This window comes from Nicotiana tomentosiformis, chromosome 9 (genome assembly GCF_000390325.3).
Source record: "Nicotiana tomentosiformis chromosome 9, ASM39032v3, whole genome shotgun sequence".
Lineage (NCBI taxonomy): Eukaryota > Viridiplantae > Streptophyta > Magnoliopsida > Solanales > Solanaceae > Nicotiana > Nicotiana tomentosiformis.
The window spans coordinates 6,152,721-6,166,233 of record NC_090820.1 but is presented as its reverse complement, the minus strand read 5'-3'; the positions used below and the strand labels follow the sequence as shown (position 1 = coordinate 6,166,233).

Here is a 13,513-nt window from a genome sequence, read left to right as displayed (position 1 = left end):
CCGTTTCCAATTCATTCTGCTGTCTCACCCTTGCTTCCATCCAGTGTTGAACAACTAAATGCACATGTCTTGTTCCCTGAGGTTGAACCTCCTTTAAAGGAAGACACCGCAATCTATGTGAACCAGATGTTTGCTAAAAGTCCTCAACGAGCTACCGCCGAACAACTCATAACTCCTTTTGCTAGCTTGGTCCCAGGTGATAAGTTTCATATTAGTCGAATACTTGTTGTTCCTGTCAGTGACACTTTTAGATGATGGTCATATGCTTGATACTTGTCTTTGCTGCCATACGAGGGCTTGCACATATCTCTACTATGCGTCTGAATCAATCATAAGGACTATCCCATTTTTTAATTGCATGGACTATTGGTTTGACACAGGGCAAGGTTTTAAGGATGATTCATGTGTGCATTTATCTATTGAATCTGCAGATTTAAAACAAATTGAGGGATTTGTTCCATTTATCGCCAAAATAGATTTAGACGGTGAGATTGCAGAGTTTTCTCCTTGCTTATTAGATCGACCATTTGTGTCCTTGGTGCTTGATGATTTTCGGAATGTCGCAACACATAAGAGCTTGAAAAATAGAGGGGTATTCTCTGGATGCCAAGCTAGCTTCAAGAGGTACACAAATTTATGTAGTGTCGCATGAATAACTGGACCGTGATATGCCAACGAGGTATATAGATGCCTCCTCTGTTGATAATAGCCCTCCTACATGGATAATTGAATTGACGACCTTTGAAGACATGTATCTTGCTGAATTTTTTATGAACTAGTGCAAGACATTATGTTAAAGTAATTCTTGAAGATGTGAATGAAAGTTCTACTGGGGGATCCAATGATAAACATAGTTTGAGTCAATTTCCATTTGTTCCTGGTGTTAATTTCTTTATAGTAACCATTCACACAACTGTGCCGACCCCTAGTGTACAGGATCCTGGAATAAGTTCTGAGTTCTTGGCTCTAACAGATTCTACAGAGTACGTGGCTGTCTTAATATTGTTGGAATGTACTGGCAGGTTGTGCGTCTTTGCATATTCTAACTCTAAGACAAGAGTGGGATCCCGGACAACCATGGTTCGTGAAGTCATACAATTTGCAATCTCCTTTGGCAATATCAGTTACTACTAGTTTACCAAGTTTAACTCACTTCTACATTGCCGATTGGATTTGTGTGAGGTCTCAAGCACTTCTGACCATTGCTTTACCTGGCAGCTCTTAGTATGTTGACATAAACCAAAATTTTCTTCTCTGTTCACCCAAGATAGCCTCATTCCCCTCCATGTTGGAGAATAAGTCAACAACTACAGCATCACTATTGTGTTCAAATCTTTGGAAAATGAGTGTAATATGTGCATCTGTTCTTGGATGTTGTTATATGTCAAGTATACACCAGGTTGTTCTCCTTCTATCAGGCTGTATATGTAACTCTGTTTTATTTGGAGGAAGGAATGATCCACAAATCTATTTGAAGGTACTGCCAAATAAGTTCTTGGCCTCTAATCTCTCCTTGATGTTACTGAAAGTTACTATGATCCTAGCTGGACAAAGAGACATGTTAAAGCACCCCAAGATCATCATTCTTCTTAAAGTCATCACTGCTCTTGCTGTTGGTTTGGAGAGAATTGTCTGGGAAGCTCAAGTCAAGTGTGACTCTCTCCCTGCTAAGATTCTAACTTGCTGCCTTAAGATTTGTGTTGACGTTGGACCAAAGTTTGTCAATGTTGCAGCGGCCACCATCTCATGTCACGTTGACAAAATTGTCATAGCTCACATATTCTCCTCCTATTTCCCCGAACACCTTTGTCTAGAGATATTTGGCGAAGAGTGCGCTGCTAACACTGTTCTTGACTCGAACCTTGAGGACAAGGTTCTTTTTGAGGGTGAGAGTATTGTTGTGAACCAAGCTGACTCCATAAGGGCCTATGGGCTAGAGGAGGTGAATGAGGCTAAGTCAATTGGGGTTATTGGGCTGAGTAAAATGTTGGAGAGTTTTATTTGGGATCCAGGCCCATTTAGCAAATGGTTAAAAGAGGACTAGGGGTTAGTAAGAAGAATTATGCGAATTGTGATGTTGAATATATTCTCTCTCATCTCTGCTCTATATCTCTGATTTCCTCATCTCCTTCTGTACGTCTCTGCTTCTAACATCCTTCTTCTTATGAGTTCTTCTATGTTATTTCCATCGCTTTTCATTGTAATTATTTAGTAAGGGCAATACTACAAGTGAGTTTACTTGTGTGTGAATTGGTTGTTTCAAGTTCTTAACAGTGTATCACACATTTACACTGTGTATCATTTGTGTATCACATATGTATCACATCTGTATCAAATGTGTATCACATGTATACCTGTGTGTGAGATACATGCGCCATGATACATGTTTGATATATGTGTCGCAGAAGAATTTTTTGAACTCGATTTTAACTACGAATTTTGATACCAAATCAGTCCAAATCACTTTCAATCTTCCTCAAATTTTGTATATTGACTCATCTATATATTTTCAATGAATTTCAACCATACCCATTGAAAAAGGTTATTTTTGCTTAGATTTTTGGAATCTTGTATGTATATATATATATTTTTTTTTTTTGTATTTCATCACCTTTTTTGCTACCTCATCCATGAAATTTTCTTTCCGTCTTGCATCTAATGTTGCTGATCACGCTTAAAGATATGGAAGATCATCTTTGTCTGTGATTCTTGGAGAGAAAGAACCTTATTTATTCATAATTTTTATTTTTATATGTGTTTGGCTTGTTTGGTAAGTGTATGGTTAATGGATAAAGGTCGGTAAGTTGGAGCTTATTTGTGACATTTTTATAAGATTCCCAAAGATATTTAGGTCACGTCTCCCAAATAACTTGGAACGTGACATATGTTACTTCTCAATATTTTTGTTGTCTCTTTAGGTTTGCTTGCTTAAGGGCCAATTGCAGTTGAAATATTACTAATAAGAAGATGGGTAAATTCTCTGAAGTTGTTGTATCTCTCTGGAGCAAGATCAGGTTTCTATATAATCATGGATTCCGTAAGTATTTCTTTTTTCTGCCCTCCAAAAACTTGAATTGGTTGATACAATCCAACGATTGGGAGTTGCATATCATTTCGAAAATGAGATTCAAACATCCATTCAGAATATCTTTGATGCGTCACAACAAAGTGAAAATGAAGATGACAACCTTTATGTTGTCGCTCTTAGTTTTCGTCAACTGAGAGAACAAAGGAATTACATGTCTTCTGGTACGTAACCTTCTAGCTCCGCTCCTGTTATAACTAGTTTAATATATCTCGGATATTAATTAATTACCATGATATTAAATCAGATGTGTTCAAGAAATTCACCAACAAAGATGGAAAGTTCAAGGAAACTCTTACCAAAGATGTACAAGGATTATTAAGTATATATGAAGCAGCACATTTAAGAGTACATGGGGAAGAAATTCTAGAACAAGCTCTGAGTTTTACACTCACTAATTTGGAGTCAATGGGCCCTAAATTCAGCAATTCATCACTTAAGGCCCAAGTTAGTGAAGCATTAAGCCAGCCCATTTATACAAATCTACCAAGGTTGGGAGCAAAGAAATACTTGTGTATGTATGAGAATAAGGAATCACATAATGATTTGCTTTTGAAATTTGCAAAATTGGATTTTAACATTGTGCAAAAGTTGCACCAAAGAGAGCTTGGCGATCTTACAAGGTACATACACTATTATTATATGCTCTTCATTCACATGAATATGGTATATAGTAGTAACAAATGGACGGATTGAATAAGTTATAATGGGTCAAATTAATAATAACAAAAAAATATATTTTTAGTCGTTCCTAATAATAATAGTCGACAATTATATATTTCTGTATATATGTGTATTATCTATAAGAATATACATATTTTATATATTTTTGGCTAGCGAATATATTAGTTTGGGCCGACCAGCTAATTTTATATTTTGCCCAATTGATAAACATGTCATGATACAAAGTTTTTTTTGGCCAAAATGGGTCAAATAAATGGTCATAACTTAGACCCCTCCCCCCCCCCCCCAAAAACACACACACACACACCCCAAACACATCCAAAATGATCTCCTCCTTTCTATTTTTTATTTTAAAAATAAAAAGAACGTGAAAGATAATCTATTTTTCGGAAAGTAGTAGCTTAAGTTGATCTTTTAAATTTACATAATTCTCAATCTTCAAACATGATTTTATACGTTTGATTTGTGTTATATTTTGACATGTCGATTAACACATCTTTTACCCATTGACTAAATAAATGGGTCATTTTGAGTTCAATCCATTGAATCGAGCCAACAAATAAGTCATGACCCAAGTCGTTTAACTTGGGTGGGTTGTTAAAAAAATGGATTGACAATATCACCTCTAGCTAGTATGCATATACTACGAATAATGCGATAGAAATGTAACTAATTAACCAATACTTTTGTACTATAGGTGGTGGAAAGATCTTGTAGAGCAATTTCCATATGCAAGACACAGATTGGTGGACTGTCACTTTTATACAGTAGAAATCTACTTTGAGCCTCAATATAGTCGTGCGAGAGAAATGATGTCAAAAGTACTAACCATATACACCGTTATTGATGACACTTATGATGCTTATGCAACTTATGATGAACTTGTGCCTTTTACCGATGCAATCGATAGATGCGGGTAAGTTTTTATCGTTTAAACATAATTGATCATTTAATTCTCTATTTGATGAGTAAGAAAACATGATATGTCAATTAAGTACACGTTACTTTCTTACGAGATGATTGGTATAAAAATTTAAAAATTAGCTTGTGACTTTGATTCAAACTCTTAACGTGCAGATGTGACATTAGTGCCATCGGTTCAGTACCACCTAGTCTGAAACCTACTTATCAAGCCCTTGCAGACCTTTATACTCAAATAGAAGAAAAATTTATCAAAGAAGGTAAATTGGACCGTCTCTACTATGCAAAATATGAGGTAAGCTCGCTTAGCTTCATTTCTTTTGAATCAAACCTTACCATAGCTTTCATTAATTAGTTTAATTAACTAAGTTACAGTGAAGAAATGAAAAGAGTAGCGGGAAGGAAACATCCAAAATCTAAAAGAACACATGGTATATATACTTGCGAAGAATGGTGTGACCCTCTCGTTTAAAAGCTTAGACTATACTAAGAGAAAACACATATTTTACTTAATCATGTCTTCAACACTCCCTCTTACGTGTGGGCCTTATTCTTTTTCTTGTGCCAAGAACACAATAATTGTTCTTGATAACGGATATCAGCTTTATCATGTATAATTGTGTGACCGTCTCATTTAAAAGCTTAAAGTATTAGAGAGGACACACTTTTAATTATTTACTTAATTATATCTTCAACATTATATAGTTCTGCATTTTTGTTTTATTCTCCTTCTTAGATGAAAAAGGTGGCTAGAGCGTATTTCAAGGAAGCGGAATGGTTAAATGTTGGCTATATTCCAAAATGTGACGAGTATATGAAGAATGCAAATATAACTACTACCTGTTTGATGATTGCAACAGCTTCCTTGGTTTTTATGGAGGAATCTATAGCCAAAGAGACTTTTGAATGGATGATAAATGAGCCTTTGATTCTTCGAGCTTCATCAACAATCAATAGATTAAAGGGCGATTGTATTGGACATAATGTAAGTACTACACTATATTTAATTTCCAGTTCGCAACTTTTTTCCCTATAAAAATAAATTGTATAATCATCTCATCTAAAAACTTAAGTTGCCAGAGTGAGAAGTTCGCTTTTGATTTACTTAGTTATATTCTCAACATGCCCTAAACATATAATATTTGTATTGAGTATTGAAATCAATTGAGTGCAGTTGGAACAACAAAGAAAGCATATAGCTTCATTCATAGAATGCTACATGAAAGAATTTGGAGGTTCAAAGCAAGATGCATATGCTGAGGCTCAGAAGAAAATCACTAATGCATGGAAAAACATGAATACAGACTTTCTTTGTTCAACTCATGACAAAGTACTAACGTTTGTCCTCGAACTAGTTATAAATATTGCGCGTCTGGCATATATTTTCAAAGAAAATGATTTTGCAAGTGCCCAAAGCGAATTTAAAGACAAGATTACCCTGTTGTTTGTTGAGCCTGTCAATGTTTGAGGATAATTTGGAGCAAAATGTAGCTTGAGAATTAATAAATTATCTTCAGTTTATCAAGTCGGTGACGGCTCTCTTTCTGAATGTCTCAATTTTCTTTCTCAAACCTCTAGATAACGGCCGTATATTACAGAATCAAATGTGTTAAACTTAATAAAGTAAAGAAAAAATGTATTTGATATATTCAGCATAATCTAAGAAATGATCAAAATAGAAATGATTTTCTAATTTGCTTTTATTAAGTCGTATTGACGCCTATTTGTTTCCACTTTTTTATTTCAATGTTTGCTACATTACCTTCAAGCCTTGAACTACTTGAAATAGTCAGACCAGTAGATGTGGTTATGTTCTGAAGAAAGAAAACTAATGAAATTGAACTAATTGAAAGGAAATATGTGTGGTTGAGAGATCAAGTTTCTGCTCTTATTTTGAAATTTTGAAGCTACAAGTACTTTTTATCCATTACCATATTTTTTAGTTCTTATTGTGCTGTAATTTTGGAGATTTTGCATGAAGTAATTTTTTTTTTTATTAAGCCATAGTATGCACCTAAAAACTTCTATATTCTTAGTCAACATACAGACTTGTGCTGCAGCCTGCACATTGAAGATATCCATTGGAAGACTGCAAATTTCTTTTACTGACCATGATGTCGTCATCTGGCAAATGTGTTAGAATAATATTATTTATGCTATAGCTCTTGAGGATTTTATGAATGATTTGAGTATTTCGTTGTGAATTATTGTTAATTTGGACTACACTTAGACACAAGGGGTTTGAATTGTGTCTTGCTTGATTTCCGTGTTTCCAGAGAACCTGGTTCTTTGAACTAGTTAAGCAGACTCAAATAAGAATAATTGCGGAAAAGTAATCAATACAAAGATCTTTACGTGGAAAACCTCCTTGATCGAGGGAGTAAAAACCACGACCTACCCAGTAGGATTTTCCTCAAATCTTCACTAACTTCAAAGAGCAGCCTTGAGGTTACAACTCAATAACCAACGGAACTAACTCTAGTACCCTAACCCCTACAATCAACCCAATTGTAGCAACCCCTTTCCGGACTAACTCTAGCCTAGAAAGCTAACAGAAATAAAGTCTTAATGATAACCTATTACAAAACTTTTATGAAAACATATAGTTACAAATCAGAACAACAGACTCAACCTAACAACTAAACAACTCGAGCAGCTTCATCTACCTGTTCTTCAATTGATTAAGCTAGATCTTCAGAAGGACCGTATTGCTTTGCTTGCTATTGTCAGAAGTACTCTCGCGATTTCATAATAGCACTAAGAGAATACCAGAATAGTACTAGTACTACCGGTAAGCCTAGGAGAAACTCACAACTACGCATCAACCTACCACCTTAATCCTCGGCCTCTACACCTTCTTATCGTGGGTCATGTCCTCGGTAAGGCCTCAACAATGACTCATAACTATACTAGCGAGTTACATAAAAGGCTTTACTAACACCTTCGAATCAATAAGACAACTACGCCAACTCCAATTTGGGTTGAGGAGGTAATACATGAGCAGAATATGTGATGTATCTATAGAAACTTAAAACCAAAGCATAAGCTCAATGTCTTGACTAACAAACAATTCCGCGTTAACCATATAAGCGAAAACCTGCATTGCCAATCCCAGCAATACGTCTTTCCAACTAATATCATACACTCTGCGCGTGTACTGGGTAAAGAAATGGAAACAATTCAGCATCTCAAAGAAGTTCAGAAGAAACAAGATCAAGCACATGAAGCTAACTACAAACAAAGGTGAAGCCATAATTTCAACTTTATGGATTCTGATTTTAGAACGACGATTTCTAGTGCTAATAAGAGTTTCAAATTTAATACATGCAAATTCAGTTGTTTGAGCTAAAGCTACTAGGTTCAGTCAAACCTGTATCGAGGCTTCAGACTTCGTCCCTCACTATGAACAAGCATAACTGGAAAGGGCAATTAATTTGTACTAAAAATCACCACATGTGGAAAAAGTCTAAAACAGCAAAAAAGGACGATGTGTGCTAGAACTATCAAAAGAATCTTCTATGCAACTCTTCATTCAGTGAGTTAGAAATAAATCGAATGACCAAACAAAAATGGGCAGCAGCATCAATTTGATACACTACTGTTAACTCAGCTACTATGACAGGAAACAACCTGAAAAGACTGTAAATTCTTATTGATGATTATGCTGTTTCATGAATTTCATAAATTTTCAGTAATGTAAATAACAAGACTGGATGAACACACTGTCAACACTGTTAAATTTCTGCATTCCCTTAAGCCGCAGTCTCCTACAATCTGAAATTAGTCCAAATGACACCCATGTGTATTCTGTACTAAACGCTATCTAATTTGAAACAAAATCTCAGCTAATAGAGAGAGCATCGTTTACAGGCATTTCATCGCCACAGCTGAGAATACTCAGGGATAACGTCCACCTTGGATAAAGCAAAGAACTAGTAATAGTATTTTCCAGGATTAAAGAGGCTCCCGACCAGTGTCTGTTTCGACAAAATTGGGATCGTACAGCTCATATTCATAATCTGCATCAAGGTTCTCCATTGTTCTGCCAAATACAAACTGCTTTGTTCCCATAGTGGTGAAAGGCATCAGACCAAAAGCTCGGGCAGTTTTGATCTCCCTGGCAATCTTTCTTTGAGCCTTAGCACTAATTTTAGTCTAATACATGACCAAAAAGAAAACAATAAGAAACATATCACGTATTTGGTCCCTAAATCAACTAGTTGATGGATTTGATTACGAACCTTGCTCCTCTTGATAATAATTCCAGCCTCCGTGATGAAGTTAGCTAGGAACCTCACATTCTGAATTTGCAAATTATTTAAACGTATAAATCAGATAAGGAGTCATAAAGTTCACGACAACATCCCAGTACTTGGGAACTCAGTAACAATGAACTAACCAGCGGGGTAAATTAGGCTAAGAATATCAAATAAGCAATATACATATTTGATGGTGTTTCCACATGCAGATAGTTGGGTGCATACACAGTTACATGTTAAAGACATATATGGTCAAAAAGATGTAGAACCAATAATACTAACCCTGAAATCAGCTTTGCGTAAAACTTCCTCTGTCGTAGTTTCAAATTCATCCCTTTTCATGGGCTTGCGAACTCCTGGTTTTCTAAGATCAAGATCCTGCAGATAATAATGAAAAGCTTAGAGATAGACATGAGAGCACCATAGATTCTAACAATGCAAAAGAGAGCTGGTTGAATTATAGCAACAAATTAGTGCCATCCATAGTTCTGCTCGCGCCACAGAGAACGACGTATGAAAACAAGGTGTACTAGGAATAAACGTTTAGATTACAATTCTAGCACAGCTCAAACATTTTAATGTTTCATGGAAGCTGTTTACATGCAAAAGCGGGTGCAAGATATACACAAAACACACAGAGAATCCTCATATTAAAATATGACACTCAAGATGCTAAATGCATGTAAGATATGCTACCTCTTAATTGTACCTTGATATCATAAGTGTTCCCGGGCCAAAAGGTCATATCTGCTCTGTAAGCATAATCATCCTTATCTATTTCATCAGGATCAAACTTAAAATATGTGGCTGCTTCCTTCAGTTTACCATCCATCCCATCTGATAATGAATCAAAACTCTCATCCAGACCATCGAGGAAACTAGATCTGTTTCCAGTACTGAATGTGGAGCCTGGACCAGATCTATCGTAAGACTTTTCAGCCCTATCAAGCTTTCTGAAAAATGAGTTTGGACTTGGCCTGTTTCCGGTACTATCACCAAAAATTCGTCTTTCAAAGTCTTCAGTAGACTCAAATGAGTTGGTGTTTTGCTTATCATCAGGGGCTGTGCAGGGACAAGAAAAGTTGTTCATTACCAGGGATGTAGACAAGAAAAAAAAGAAAGAGAAAATGAACATACATGAAAAAGTTGATGGCGACCAATGTTGAAGAAACACATTATGACTTCCAGAATAAAGACTCATAATGTCAATTTAGTTCGTACAATATGAAAGGCAGACAATTCCCGAAAGAAAAGTGTGGCCAGTCAAACTTCATGTATCCAAAAGATGCTTGACCATGTTAGAATTCTTTCTGCTGTTCAATCGCAGGATGCACATTTTCATTGTGTCTCCAATGTGTTCAGATGTTTACAACTCAACAATTTTTTCAAGTGTTTCTCTAGGGAAGATGCATAATAATACACTTAAATGAGATGACAGCCAAAGGTGAGTCTTGTAATAGACCCTTATTTATGAACACTCTTCATCCAAGAGATTCATTCGGACAAGGGAAGATCTTCCGCTTTTAATGTCATAGCATTAGTACTTGACCTCAAAGCTCTTTTTTGGGGGGGAGGGGGGAGGGGTTGAGAAATAGTAAAATTTGTATTCAGTAAAGCACTAAGGAAGTGCTTTTATAGATCTCGCCCTTAACGTCCGTTCTCCCAGAGTTTCAAAGCGATTCTCACTCTCAGCGCATCCTTTTTAAGCCAAAAGCAACCAGGGCAAGAATACCATGGTCGTACAAAGGGGGGCAGGTCAAATTCCAACACTATAGCCTTCAAAAAGTTTAAAGGATAGATCCAAAATGATCACTAGGCAAAACCCTTGGATGCAGATAGTCTAATATTCTACATTATATTGTGTGATCTACCCCTTATTCTACATTAAATTGTGATCTACTCCTTATTTACAAAAATTACATGCTTCTTGGATACTCCTCAAGCTACGCAAGTGATATAATTCTTTGTGAATAGAAAGACATAAATACTGTCTAAAAGCTGGCTATCTCCACTTCTCAAATTATCAGAAAACTTGGCAAAAAAAAAGGTCGGTCAAGTTGTAGAAGCTTTCACTCTTCAAGTGATATTCAATCATCAAAAACAGTGTCCTATAGCTTTGTAGACGATATTCAATCATCAAAAACAGTGTCCTATAGCTTTGTAGACTAGCAAGCACATACCTCATTTCGAACATTTAATCAAAGGTTTAAATCTTTTTGCTTAAAAAAATTAAACAAGTATCAAAACAGAACATAAAAACCCAAAAAATTTAGTATCTAACTGAAGGCAGAAACTTTAAGCTTAATTAGGTGAAATAAAAAATTGCTGAACAACGATAATAGAATTCAAAAAAAACTAAAACTTACACATTTTTCAGCTATAAAAATGGCAATTTTGATAGAGAATTGAAATAAATATACCTACCAAAATTCGGAAGTGCAGAAAAGGTCCTGAAAACTTGAGGATACTGATGAGAGGAACGAGATAAGCAAGCATTCGCAGTCCATTTGAAGAAAAGCCTCATTTTGCCTACAATAATGCAAAATCACATTACCTTTATTTGAACAAACCATTCGATTTCATAATTGGATTCAAAATCATAAAATATAAAGTAACAAATACTTGCAAGAGTGATCTTGGATTTGCCTACTGGGCGCTTGATATGTTTCAAATGCAGCAAAAAACAGAGAGGGAAAAAACCTAGAGCTAGAGTCAGAATCTACCAAAATGATGAAGATTGAGGAATGAGAACCTGTTCAGTGTTGAAAACTTGAATTCTTGCTCACAATCGCAAGCTCAGAGTCGTCGTCTCGTCGAGGAGGGAGAAATGAGAAGTGAGAAATTGAGAACCCTAATGTGACTAACGCTTCATTTGTTTTTGATTTTTTATTAAGACTAAGTCTCATTATCCCGCTATCAATTAATAATAGAGTAAATACCGAAAACCCGCCCCAAAACCTCGTTAACTATATATTCCTTCGTATTAAAACACGCCGTCACATTTTTAATAGTTTGTGTGATATACTCTCATAAATTTATAAGAAATGTGCATGGATATTAATTAGCCTAATAAAAAATAATTTAATTATGTATTTTAAATATTAATCTCAATCTATTAAATGAGTAAATATTGTTCACCCAATTAAAACATATAAGAGATCTAGGGCAAAAAACATTAAGTACTTAAATCCAATTCTCTCTCCAATCTTTTCATAATGACTTTTGTTTTTCTCGCTAGCAATTTTCTCTATTAAGCTTTGTTATGGCTTTCATTTTTTCCTATAACCCTCGATTTGGGTTATTGGGTTATTTCCGTTAAGACAGTGATTGTCTTCTTTCTGCAAAGTATTCAATTTGGATTGTTTAGTATAAAATTGGCCCATTATTATTTGCCATTCGATCTCTCTTATTGTTGGTATTCCATGTCAGTTCCAAGTCTTCCACATCCCACTGAAACAAATTACAGTCACCAACTTCATCCACTCCTTTTCACTTGAGGACAGAAGAAAGAGTTGCACGAAGAAAATATGCGAGTGTACTTTTTAAATATATAATAGAATTTTATGCGGATTATTTCCCTTACATTCTGAAAACTTCATTGTTTTCATTTATCTTGTTCTTCTGCAAATATTTTCAAAAGCTTGAAGAGAAATTCAATAACAAGAGAAGGAGAATTTCAGATTAAATCAGATGGAGAAACATAGGAGAAAGGTAAAAAAGAATGGAGAAGAACGGTGAAAGGACGAAGAAGAAAAATGAAATATAAAGAAAATGAGAAAAAAATTTAAAAAATACAAAATTTTAGAAAAAATAAAGGCTAACTAGCAGTTAGACAATGTCATATGAGATATTTTGATGGATTTTTCTAGCCTTCACGCGCTCTTTCACGAGTTGCTACACACAATACACCGCATAAGTAACGAAGGGGTTTTAATACGAAGGAGGATATAGTTTAGGGTTTTTTGGGGACAGACGATAGTTTAGGTAGGAAACTGACAAAATTGTGATAGTTCAGTCGAGTTTTAGGATATTTACTCTTGATAATATAAAAACTATGTTTAAGTATAAAATAAAAAATTTAAACTTTGAAAATTAATAAATATTTATCCTATATATAGCTAACTCAATAAATAAAAAGAACATCGATCATAAAAGTCCTCAATTATTATTCAATATGTCCAACTTAAACTCATCTCTAGTTCTACATTTTCAGCTTTTCACTTTCAGTAAGAATACATAGCTTTTGAAGATTTAAGAGCTTTTCTTTAAAAAAAAGATTAAAAAACTATTTTCAAGTTCATTCTAAAATTAAGATACAATCAAGGTCAATTAATCGACAAAAGATATTATTTTTCTTTTTTGCAAACAAAATTCATGCTATATTTTTTAATCAATAAAAAATATATATGAACTATTATAAAAGCATGATTCCTCAAAACGGAATATTGATTAACATTTTTTTTTATATTTATGAATTTAAAATCAATTAAAACTTAAGATCGAAATATTGAATTCCATATTAATAGTCAATCTTCAAAAGTGGAAAAATGACTATCAATTCAAC

General features: G+C 34.8%; 2 protein-coding genes across 4 annotated transcripts; one reads left to right on the top strand and one right to left on the bottom strand.

The window, feature by feature from the left end:
- The first annotated feature begins 2,045 nt into the window (after positions 1 to 2,045).
- On the top strand, positions 2,046 to 6,941 carry LOC104120197 (sesquiterpene synthase 14-like). Of its 3 annotated transcripts, XM_009631931.3 has the most exons (8): positions 2,046 to 2,133; positions 2,919 to 3,037; positions 3,144 to 3,249; positions 3,333 to 3,708; positions 4,467 to 4,685; positions 4,847 to 4,985; positions 5,427 to 5,675; positions 5,865 to 6,211. In XM_009631931.3, exons 2-8 carry the CDS (start codon positions 3,029 to 3,031, stop codon positions 6,156 to 6,158), a joined length of 1,392 nt encoding a protein of 463 aa, XP_009630226.1. In that variant the 5' UTR covers positions 2,046 to 2,133; positions 2,919 to 3,028; the 3' UTR covers positions 6,159 to 6,211. The 3 variants fall into 3 exon arrangements, with proteins under 3 accessions (XP_009630226.1, XP_009630234.1, XP_070041663.1); XM_009631939.3 differs by lacking the exons at positions 2,046 to 2,133; positions 5,865 to 6,211 and adding an exon at positions 6,727 to 6,941 and having other exon boundaries at positions 2,380 to 3,037; XM_070185562.1 differs by lacking the exon at positions 2,046 to 2,133 and having other exon boundaries at positions 2,380 to 3,037.
- A 1,377-nt stretch (positions 6,942 to 8,318) lies between these two features.
- LOC104120227 (uncharacterized) lies at positions 8,319 to 11,857 on the bottom strand. Its single transcript, XM_009631962.4, has 6 exons — positions 11,702 to 11,857; positions 11,374 to 11,478; positions 9,659 to 10,011; positions 9,232 to 9,327; positions 8,932 to 8,991; positions 8,319 to 8,845 (listed from the first exon to the last, which is right to left on the bottom strand). The coding sequence occupies exons 2-6, from the start codon at positions 11,471 to 11,473 to the stop codon at positions 8,645 to 8,647; spliced, it is 810 nt and encodes a 269-aa protein (XP_009630257.1). The 5' UTR covers positions 11,474 to 11,478; positions 11,702 to 11,857; the 3' UTR covers positions 8,319 to 8,644.
- Between the last annotated feature and the right edge of the window lie 1,656 nt (positions 11,858 to 13,513).

Bases quoted from the DNA above. Each gene is read 5' to 3' on its own strand.
- LOC104120197 (XM_009631931.3), top strand. The intron at 4,986-5,426 runs GTAAGCTCGCTT...TCTCCTTCTTAG, and splicing joins TCTACTATGCAAAATATGAG to ATGAAAAAGGTGGCTAGAGC. The intron at 5,676-5,864 runs GTAAGTACTACA...AATTGAGTGCAG, and splicing joins GCGATTGTATTGGACATAAT to TTGGAACAACAAAGAAAGCA.
- LOC104120227 (XM_009631962.4), bottom strand. From the start codon at position 11,473: ATGAGGCTTTTCTTCAAATGGACTGCGAATGCTTGCTTATCTCGTTCC. The intron at 8,992-9,231 runs GTTAGTATTATT...TTGCAAATTCAG, and splicing joins TACGCAAAGCTGATTTCAGG to AATGTGAGGTTCCTAGCTAA. The intron at 8,846-8,931 runs GTTCGTAATCAA...GTCATGTATTAG, and splicing joins TTATTATCAAGAGGAGCAAG to ACTAAAATTAGTGCTAAGGC.